The 11190-nt window shown below is 50.4% G+C and overlaps 1 protein-coding gene across 3 annotated transcripts in view; it reads right to left on the reverse strand.

Annotated features, from left to right (window-relative positions):
• The window catches only part of CHST13 (carbohydrate sulfotransferase 13), a 31972-nt gene extending 25364 nt beyond the window's left edge, over positions 1 to 6608 (reverse strand). For 2 of the 3 annotated variants that reach the window (XM_045574251.1, XM_036419519.2), the window contains exon 1: positions 6450 to 6608. In XM_045574251.1, the coding sequence (XP_045430207.1) occupies positions 6450 to 6558 (109 nt within the window). In that variant the 5' untranslated portion in view covers positions 6559 to 6608. Of the gene's footprint in view, positions 1 to 5899; positions 6426 to 6449 lie in introns of those variants that run through there. The other variant, XM_036419521.2, reaches the window with a different exon arrangement.
• Positions 6609 to 11190: the final 4582 nt, after the last annotated feature.

The following is an 11190-nucleotide window of genomic DNA, read 5'->3' on the forward strand; positions in this document are numbered from 1 at the left end:
ATGTGCCTGAAGGACTATCTTCTTAAATATATTCAATTAATATGGATATATGTTTAGTACTATAATCAATATAGGTGAGGAAAGGTTCAAGACCTTCTGGATCATATTTTTCTTAAATATGATTATATTTATTAATACAGTAATAAAGTATAACACAATCTTTACAACATCACCAAAATTGCAAATTTTTAACTAGATTGACCAAGAAGAAGAAAAAAAAAAGACTCAAATTATTAAAGGCAGGAATGGAAGAGGTGACGTTAGTACTGGACCTTATAGAAACAAGAAAGCATGGTAAGAGTATAATATGAACATCTATACAAGAGTAAATTACACAACCTAAATGAAACAGAAAATTCCTAGAAAGGCACAAATTCCTAAAATTGACTCAAGAAGAAATACAAAAACCTCAACAGACTTATAACAAGTGAAAAGACTGAATTAGGAGTTTTTAAAAGGAAGCCACGTTGAGACTGGTAGGAGGGGCAGAGACCTGAAACAGACTGGTCCCACAACCATGTGTGGGAGTTAATAATATCCCTTTGGGAGGGATATCTCAGCCGTGAGGTCCCCAGTGAGGAGCAAGGGGGTCCTAGCCCCAAATCAGGCTGCCCAGCCCACAACATCTGGCTGTGAAAATACCAGACAGAGGGCTGCTTAGACCCCGGTGTCCTCTTAAAGGCCTAAGAACAGACCGACTCACAAACATTGCCCTCAGCCCCAGCGAAGGGACAACTGCTAGAAAAGCACCCAGGGCGTGGGAAAGAACTGCCTTGTCTAGCTTCAGGGTGAAGGGTAGGGGGGAGGTTGGAAGGAGTCAATGGGGGAAAAGGGGGACATATGTAATACTTTCAACAATAAAGAATTAAAAATAAAAAAGACCTACTTACCCTGTTTCCCCAAAAATAAGACGTGTCTTATATTAATTTTTGCTCCCAAAGATGCTTTATATTTCACTCAGAAGGAAACCTATAAGTAGGTCTTATTTTCGGAGGATGTTTTATTTTCGGAGGATGTTTTATTTTTGGGGAAACACGGTATGTATTAGCAAATCTTCCTAATACATAGAAACAAACATAGGGAAGCAGTCATAATGAAGAGACAAAGAAATATGTCCTATATGAAAGAACAGAACAAAACTCCAGAAAAATAACTGAACAAAATGAAGACAACCAATCTACCAGATGCAGAGTTCAAAACACTGGTTATAAGGATGCTCAATGATCTCAGTGAGAACTTCAACAACAAGGAACTACAAAAAGGGAGATAGACAACACTAAAAAAACAATGGTCAGAAATGAAGACAATAACTGACACGAAGAATACATTAGAAAGAACAACAGCAGATTAGATGAAGCAGAGTACCAAATCAGCAATTTGGAAGATAAGATAGTAGGAAACACCCAATCAGAACAGCAAAAAGAAAAATGAATTTTTAAAATGAGAATAGTGTAAGGGACTTCTGGTGCAACATCAAGTGTAACAATATTTCATCATAGGGATAGCAGAAGGAGAAGAAAGAGAACCAAGTATTGAAAACAAATGGCCAATAGACATACAAAAAAAAAAAAGAAAAAGTTCAACATCACTAATCATCAGAGAGATACAAATTAAAACTACAATGAGATTATCAGAAACTGACCATTGTCCCCACTAGCAGAAAGGTGTGGACAAGGAACCTGGAAGACTGAGCAACCTTGAAGCTCTGAAAGGTCAGAGCCAACCACTCCCTATCTAATTGAGACAATGATAGCTGAAGCAACTTCCACCTGTCAATCTTATTTAAATCCTTGCTGATTGGCTATTACTGGAATTGCCTGCCTGTATGGGTAGATGCCAAACCTTAATAAAAGGGGTAGCAAGGCCGGAGCAGGGGGTAATCCTCCCACTAGAGTTGGGCTCCCGCCTGGCCCCCAATATCACCAAATTAATACTTTTCTAGTCTCTTTCATTTGTGTGTGGTCTCCTCCACAACCCGAATCCAGAACCTGAACACTGACCCACTCGGGACGTGAAAGGGGTTCCTGCGTGAGGTATCACCTCACATCTGCCAGAGAGGCTGTCATCAGTAAATAAACAAATAACACCTGCTGGCCAGGATGTGGAGAAAAGGGAACCCCAGTGTACTATTGGTGGGAATGCAGACTGGTGCAGCCACTGTAGAAATCAAAATGGAGTTTCCTCAAAAAATTAAAAATGGAATACTAGTATATCCTAAGAATCCTGAAACACCAATCAGAAAGAATATACGTGTTCCTATGTTCATAGCAGAATTATTTACAACTAGAAGTCTGGCCTGTGGGATTGGGCGAAACCGGCTCTCTGACATCCCCCGAGGGGTAACAGATTGCAAGAGGGCAGAGGCCAGGCAAAAGGACCCCACCAGTGTATGATCAGGGCTGGGGAGGGACCTCAGGAGGGTTCCAGGGTGTGTCTGACCTGCCTCACTCAGTACCAATTGGCTGGACCCCAGTAGCTAACCTACCAGTTGGAGCGTCTGCCCCCTGGTGGTCAGTGCATGTTATAGCAAGCGGTTGAGCTGCCCTAGCATATCATTAGCATATTACACTTTGATGGGTTGAACAGCTGACTGGACAACCAGACACTTAGCATATTAGGCTTTTATTATTTAGGATAGTTAAGATCTGTAAACAGCCCATGTGTCCATTAGTAGATGAGTGGATAAAAAAAAATCTGTGGTACAGCCCAGCCAGTGTTGCTCAGTGGTTGAGCTTTGCCTATGAACAGGAGGTTATGGTTCACCTTTCTCACCATTTTGCAGATGGCGAAGTGGAGGCTCTGAGAGGTATTACCTCTTGCATGAGGTAACCCAGTGACCAGCTCCTCTTGGGACCACAGCTGGGACTGAGGAAGGGCTGGTGCCCACCAGGAGTTGTGCGAAGAAGAACTCTAAATGACAGAGAAGAAACCTAGGCCTGTCTTTTTCTAAGGCTCCTTAACTCAGAACCTTCCAGAAAAGCCATTGAGAAAGGCCTGTCATTTCCCAGACAGACCACAGTCTGCATGAGTGTGGGTCCCATACCAGAATTGGTGGCCAGTGGGTGGAGTGCAAGAGGAAGTGGGCACCAGAGAGAGGCCCAGAGTAGCTGTGGCCAGTGATTACAGGGCTGGGCCATCCCCACCCGGGCCCGCCACGCAGATCAGAGGAACCCAGGAGGGCAGGCTGGCCATGGAGGGGGGACAGATGGGTCTAGGGGCTCAGAGGGGAGTGCTTGAAGATCCTAGGGTCCAGCCCCCCACTCTGGACAGCTAGAGGCTGGCGGTGTAGCGTAGGGACTAACCTCAAACAGGACCACCCTGAGACCTCCCCCAACCTCCATTGCCATCACTTAACCCCCTCTCCTCATCCTCCCCTGCTTCCCCTGCCTATATATTTCCTCCCAGCCCTTCCACTGGGCTCCGTGTCCCAGGGCCCCTGCCCAGGGCTCTGTGGAGCAGACAGGCCAGGGAGAGCTAGGTAGGCAGGCCCTAGTTTTGTGGTCAGGGAGGCTCCTGGACCTAAGCCAAAGAACTCTGCCATCCAGAGCAACCACAGGCAAACCACACGGGGTTCTGCTTTGAAAAAAGGAAACAAAAATAGCAGGAGGCTATGGAGAGAGGAGAGAGAGAAGAAGCAGTGGGCAATTGGAGGGAGGAGAGAAAGAGGAACTAGGTGCCAAGGACAGAGATGGAGAGAGAAGGAACTACACACAACGACAGAGACAGAGACTGGGAGAAGTCCCGGAAATCCGGCGGGCACCATGCACTGTCCTCAGTGATTGGTGCACATGGATGCTTTCTCCTATTGGGGAGTAACTATTACTGTCCCCACCTGAGAGATGGGGAAATGGGATCAGAGAGGCAACGAAACAAGCCAAAGGCCTCACAGCAAGTAAGGGCCAGAAACAGTGTTTTACCCCAGGCCACAGCATATGTGTGACCTTAATGCAAGCCATGCCATCCTGCCCTCAGGCACCCACCCCACTCTGCACAAAACTCGATTCACAGCATCCACAGGCTGGCGGCCGAAATGCCACTCCAAGAAACCAGACAAACTGTCCGTGCACGCTCACGCCCGAGGAAAGCCTCAGTCCCCCGCTTTATGATGTGAGGGGGGTGGTGGGGAGACAAGTTATTGCATGGGGGACTTGAGGCTTCACCATTTTGGGGAAACAATGGAGATCCCCAGTCTGGTAAGCATGGATTATGACACAAGGTTTCTGGTTAATAAGTTCTAGCTGGGCTAGTGTCGCAAGACCAGATAAGCAGGAGTCGCAGGCCTGGCTGTTCCAGTCTGCCCTAGCTCATTCGCTCCTCCTGATGACTTAAGCCTTCTGGGTGACCCATGTGCCCTGGGTCAGGGACATTGCCTCCGGTGATCAGACTAAGCGATGAGCACGTGGATAAACCCTTCATAAGTATTGATAAAAAGCAATTCTGCCTTTTTTTTTTTTTTTTTTTTTTGAGAGAGAAATAGTGATCTCTCCACTTGAATTTAAAATTCAGACTCCACGCTGAACTCCACAAACCACGGTGGAATGGAAACTTATCTGATCAGATCATTCTTGAGTACCAGTCACATCAGTTCTGTCTCCAGAGCCATCAGGAAGCCCCCATCTCTGCTTCCTCCACAGGCGCAGCCCAGGGCAAGCCCCGTCCAGTCCAGTCTGCTCCAGAAAATCACCTGTCTCTTCCGCTGGCTTCCTGTTTCTTCTTGTTCCATCTTGGTGGGACCTACAAGGCTTCCCACGGCTAACGGTAGATGACAGCTCCTTCCCAAGGCCCTCAGGGCGCATCTTCCACCTTCCCAGCTCACTCCTCAGCGGCAGCCGTTCTGAACATCCTAGGTGCCTCCCCACCTCTGCTCTAACTTTTCCATCGGGCTGGGAAGCTCCTCTAAGGAAACAACATTTTAGGGAACATACTGCTTGTTGTTCAGATCTCAACTCAAATGTCTCATCCACATCAGGATATTTCAAAGTCAAAGTCTCTCCTTTTATTTCTTTTTAATTTTCACCTGAAGATATGTTTATTGATTTTGAGAGAGAGAGTGAGTGAGAGAGAGTGCCATGTAAGGAAGAAACATCCATCCCATATGAGCCCCAACTGGGGATCGAACCCGAAACCTAGGGATGTGCCCTGACCGGGAATCAAACCTGCAGCCATTTTGGTGTACAGGACTGCAGCTCCCTCCTGTGGCTTGGGGGGTGTCCAGCCACAGGGGCATGGTGGGAGTGGCAGGGTGATCGGGTGAGCGCCGAGAAGGCCTCTCCAAACCCTGGCCTCCAGTCCAGAGGCGGTCAGGGGAGTGTGAGGGTGTCAGGGAGTGGGAATAGGGGGGAAGAAGCCCCTCACCTCCGGAGGGGAGGAGCACGGTGCCAGGCCTAATCATGACAGTGCCATGGTAAGGAGGCCAGAGGCCAGGCACTTCCGTGTCCCCTCGTTCCCCGCGGCAGAAGCCGGAGAAGGAAGAACTTGGGCACTCCATTATAGATGGGAGCACTGGAGCCCGGAGAGGGGAGGGAATGGGTCCCCCAGCAGATAAGCTGTGGGTGACCTATCCTACACCAACCTAGACCCAGCCCTCCTCGCCATGGGTAAGTGCTGCCCACTGTCTCCTCAGCCTCATCTCTTAGGCCACCTAACCCCACTGCCCACTTACCACTCTGGGGTGTGGTCACCTACTCCCTGAGACCCTGTCTGAGAGGGACTCCAAGGATTTCACCGTCCCTGCCCCCCAAACACGCACACACACACACACACACACACACTCACACTCACATCAGGAAAGGCAAACAGAGCCAGAGGTCAGGAGAACAAGCCAATGGCCGGGCCCCTCAAGCCCAGGACAGACTGTGCAGCCAGCAAGTCAGCCATCCACACCCATCCCTCCACTCACTTCTCTGGCATCTCCCTCCCTGTGAATGGGGTGTGAATGGGGCGGTGAGAGGTTTGAGGAATTCCTACAGGTGAAGTCTGGCACATGCCAGCCTGGAGCAGGGATTCCACACTGGGGGGTCCCGACTGGCTGCCTCATTTCCACCAACCAGACCCTGAGGTAGATGCACAGGAGCCCCAAGTCCTGGTCAGTGTGAACTTCAGGTGCAGCAGGTCACCCCAAGCAGCACCCCGCCACCCGCACAGGGGAACCAGCGGGGGGGATGTAGGGGCATCAAACTCTCTCCCAGCCTGGCGCTAAGGGTGTGGGGTGAAGTAAAGGAAACTGCCTTCCCAGGTGGGCCAAGTCCACCCCCCGCCACTGACCCGGGTCCCCAGACACAGGCTGGCAGCCCTAACGGTCCCCATCCCGGACGTTTGGAGACCACTTCTCCAAGGGAGCAACGCCTTGCGGGGAGCTGGGGCACAGGCGGGGCATCGAGAGCCGTTCTAGCACCTATCCCCTAGCCCAGGAGCAGACAGCAGGTGCCCCCCGCCCAGCTGGCACTCACCCGGGAGTAGGGCGCGGGCCGCGGCGCCCAGGAGCAGGAGCAGGAGCAGGAGCGCGGCGCCCAGACACGCGGCTGCCAGCGCGCGCCTTCGCCAGCAGCGCCTCCCCATCCTGAGCCAGCGCTGGTGTCCCGCGGGGCGGCCACGCCGGCCCGGACCCGCCCCGCTGCCCGGCGGCCCGAACCAAAGCGCGGCACGGGGGTGCGAGGCTTCCTGCGGGGGCCACCGGGACGGGCTCTGGCCTGGAGGACTGCAGAGATGGGCGAGGGCAGGCTGGCCGGCCTTGTCCAGTCTCCATGCCCCCTTCCCCTCCACCCACTACCACCACATAAACACAGGATCGCTGTCCAGGGTGTGCAGGGTGGAGCCTGGGTGGAGGGAGACCTGTCGCCCCTTCTCTTTTTGCTGTAAAAGCCGGGGATGTCCCGATTCCCAGGATCAGGCCCGAGAGTGCCCCTTCCTCCCCCCCGGGGCACCTGTAGCCTGGTTTCCTCAGGTGTCTCCAGGTCCTACCTGAGTTCTGGCTCATGCAGGTCCCAGCTAGACTGAGGGAGGAGAGGTGAAGGTCTCGGTTCACATCCCCCAGGAGCGTGAGGACCGGAGCGAGCACTCAGAACTTGCCAAGGCCCAGCCGGTGAGGCTCAGTGGTTGAGCTTCCACCTGTGAAGCAGGAGGTCACGGTTCCATTCTGGTTCTGCCAGGTTTCCGGCTTGATCCCAGGTGGAGGGTGTGCAGGAGGCAGCTAATCAATGATTTTTTCTCATCACTGATGTTTCTATCTCTCTCTCTCCCGCTCCCTTCTTCTCAGAAATCAATACAAAAACAAACAAAAATTTGCTGAAGACTCCTGGGTGTGAGGGAATGGGAGGAAAGTCCAGCCTCGGAAAAGTAAACCAATCCAGCTAGCCCTGTGGAGTGAGGAGACCAGGACTGTCTTCTGGGTCTTGCTGCCCAGAGGGCAGGCTGGCAGGGGACCGGAGGAGGCAGCTGATGCTGTGTGCACTGGTGTGTTCACTTGAGCTAATACCTAGCAGTAAATGGGGGTAAGGGGTGTGTGTGTATAAGGGGGATTGCTACAGTAAACTCCAGTTGTTTAACAGCTCTTGAAAACTCTGGTGACTCTAAGCCTGCTGGTACCATTTATTGGCTGTGTGACATCAGGAAAGTCGCCCAACCTCTCTGTGTCCCATTCCCTGTCCAGTGGGATAGTACTAGGACACAGCTCTTGGTCCTTTGAGGACTAACTGAGATACAGGACATGTTTGAAACAGCATCTGGCACTCAGTGACTGCCATCTAAATACAATATCTCAGCCGAAACCGGTTTGGCTCAGTGGTAGAGCGTCGGTCTGCAGACTGAAGGGTCCCGGGTTCGATTCCGGTCAGGGGCATGTACATTGGTTGCGGGCACACCAATGTGCAAGAGGCAGCTGGTCGATGTTTCTCTCTCATTGACGTTTCTAGCTCTCTATCTCTCTCCCTTCCTCTCTGTAAAAAAATCAATAAAATATATTTAAAAATAATAACAAATAAATACAATATCTCAGTGATTATTAACTTTTAAAAAATATATAATTGTTTATTGATTTCAGAGAGAAAGGGAGATGGATAGAGAGATAGAAACATCAATGATGAGAGAATCATTGATTGGCTGCCTCCTGCACGCCCCCCAATGGGGATCGAGCTCACAACCCAGACATGTACCCCTGGCCAGAATCGAACCTGGGACCCTTCAGTCTGCAGGCCGACACTCTATTCACTGAGCCAAACCAGCGAGGGCAGTGATTATTAACGTTTATAGTACTGCCTGTTTCTGGCAAGTTACAGTGATGATATAAAAATTCCTTGGCTCATGACAACAACATAAAAAAGCCCTGGCCGGTATGGCTCATTGGCCTGCACACGGAAGGGTCTCAGGTTCGATTCCTGGTTAGGGGCGCATAACTGAGTTTCTGGTTTGCTCCCAAATATCCACGCCCCCCCCCCCCCCCCCAAAAAAAAGAAACTTTAAAAAATTTCTTCTTATTACATATATTTAAGTTTTAAAAGTCTATTTAAGGAAGTATATCAAGTAAATAATAGTTATTTTGGCTTAAAGATAGAGCTCCCAAGGATGATGATAGGTGTCAAATAGCAGAGGGGTCGGAAAACCAGCTCTCTGATAAACCAGAAGCTTTTTATTACGGCTTTCCAGACAACTTGGACAGAGAGCCTTGGGGAGCGTCTAACTCACCCCTGGGCTCGCCGGAAGTCAGGGCTGCTGCTACTCTGGACCCAGAGATTTGGGATTACCCACACCCCCAGCAGGCCCCAGATCTAATCTACACCTGTATTCCTGACCCTTCCCTGAGTCTGGCATTCTCTGTAAGGAGTCCCAGCCCCTGGACTCCTTAGGGCGAATCTTCGCCTCCTGAACTGCCACCTGGTGGCCAAAGCTGAGAACAACATCTCAGCCCATCTCTTGTCCAGAAAAATCTGTGCAAGCACGTGGCAGAGTCCCAATGTTAGGTCTTGCGGTGGGAGGGTGAATGTGCCCTCAGCGGCTTGCCTGGGAAAGCGCCATCTGCAGCTTCTGTCCTCTCACAGGGGTTCATATTCATTCTCTCTCTCTCTCTCTCTCTCTCTCTCTCTCTCTCTCTCTCTCTCTCTCTCTCTCTTTCTTTCTTTCTTCCTCTCATTCACTCACTCACTCACTCATTCAACAGATACTGAATGCCAACTCTATGCTAAGGCACCAGTGGCAAGAGCCAGGCAGATACATCCTCTGACCTCGTGGCGTTTTCAATAGAGATGGGGGAGAGCATAGAAATAGGAGCAAACATCTAAATTATGGCTGGTGATAAGTGGTGCTGTGAAGAACAAACGCGGAATAAAGGGATGGGACGTGTGTACCACAGGGTGAGAGTGGCAGGCCTCAGGGCGACATGACATTGAGCAGAGAGGTGAACCTGTGAACCGGGTGAGGCTGACGGCACGGTGGTATGGCGGCACGGTGGAGAAGCTTTCCATAGAGAGTAGGGGATCCTGATGAGTGATGCAGCTGCTGTTGCTATGTAACAAACTGCCCTAAAACTTAGCAGCTTAGCCAAAACATTTACATTTTGCTCACAATTTTGTGGATCAGGAATTGGGGGAGGGGTGCTTCCCACTAGGGGTCTCCTGCTCATCTGCAGGCCGCTGGGCCTGGTGATCTGAGGCTGGCCCCCAGGCTTTCCCTGAGAGCTCCCTGTCCCATGGTGGGCCGTGGACCTGAGTGCCTGGGGTCCTGAGTGAGTGCCTGGGGTTGGCGTGCAGTGCCCTCCTGCCTCTCTTTACTGCTTACCAGTTTTAAGGTTTTATGTATTTGGTTTATCCAAGGATTAAACTTTAAGAACATCAGAGGTTTGTTGTTGTTGTTTAATTGTGGGGCTTTTCACATAACAAATCAATTTAAAGTGTGCAAATTCAGTGGCATTCAGTACATTGACCATGTTGGACAACACCCAAGAGTCTTTTTCTCCCATCTCTCTCCACTTCCTGTGTATCCCTCAGAGATTTTAATGTCCTTAATTTTTTCCCCCCGTTGCATTTAGTACTGCATACATTACTGTGCTTCTTGCTTTTTGGATAGTGACAACACTGAGAAAAAGAACAATATTTTCTTCTTATCTGGTGCTCATCCTGTGCCAGGCAGTAGTCTAAGATCTTCGCATGTATTATCTCACTTGATCCTCAGATGCACCTCATGACGCAGTAACTGTTGCTGCTTTTGGTTTACAGATGAGGAATCCGAGGCACAGAGAGGCTAAGTAACTTACCCAAGTACAGACAAACTGGTCAGTGGGGTAGCCAGGGTTTGAACTTACTTGTTGGCCATATTTAGCATCTGTGAGATCCTCATTCTTTTAAATAGCGTGTACAATCTTTTTAAAAAAATTAAATTCTTTATTTGGGAGCACATAGATTAACATGCAGTTGTTAGAAAGAAAACGAAGATCCCAGGTGCCCTGTTTCCCCAGTGATAACCTCTTGCAGACCATATAGTGTACAGTGTCACAACCAGGTCATGGCATTGATAGAATCCACTCATTCCATACAATGCTTAATTTTTTTAAAATTGGTTGCAAACATTTAAAAGTCAGGAGATTTCACAAAAATGGTTAGATTTTTTGCTTCTCTTGAGCCAGCTAAAGAAGCCTCTTCCAGAAGCAACTCCTGAGGGGAGGTTTCAATACCGCTAGTTTGTCTGGTCAGGGAATAGGGTATGGGGTGTGGGGTGTGGCAAGTGGGGAGAGGGGAGTGGGTGTTCGATGTGGAGAGGGGGATGTGGGGAGTGGGGTGTGGGAAGTGGAGAGAGGGGAGTGTAGAGTGGGGAGTGGGATGTGGGGAGAGGGGAGTAGGGCGTGGGGTGGGGAAGGGAAAGCCACCACCCAACGGTGTGGTACTGGGAGCGAGGAGGGGGCAACTCAGCCCAGTCCTGCTGCGAGTGCAGAACACTCTCCATTTACACACCCGGGGAGAGCCGAGGGAGCTGGGGTATTTATCCAGTAATGTTCCCTCTCTCCTGCTGCTGTCCTAGCCCTTCCAGCCCACCCCGGAGCTAGATGACCATGCCCTAAGCCACCAGAAGCAGCCCTCTAGCAGAGAGAGACAGCTGCTGGCCGCTGGCTGTCACGTTGGGCACACGCATGCCCCGAGGGGTGGGTGGGGGGCAGTGTCCACAAAAGAGCTGCTGCTTCCAGGACAGCTCCAGTGCCTGGCACAG

This window comes from Pipistrellus kuhlii, unplaced genomic scaffold (genome assembly GCF_014108245.1).
Source record: "Pipistrellus kuhlii isolate mPipKuh1 unplaced genomic scaffold, mPipKuh1.p scaffold_m20_p_6, whole genome shotgun sequence".
Lineage (NCBI taxonomy): Eukaryota > Metazoa > Chordata > Mammalia > Chiroptera > Vespertilionidae > Pipistrellus > Pipistrellus kuhlii.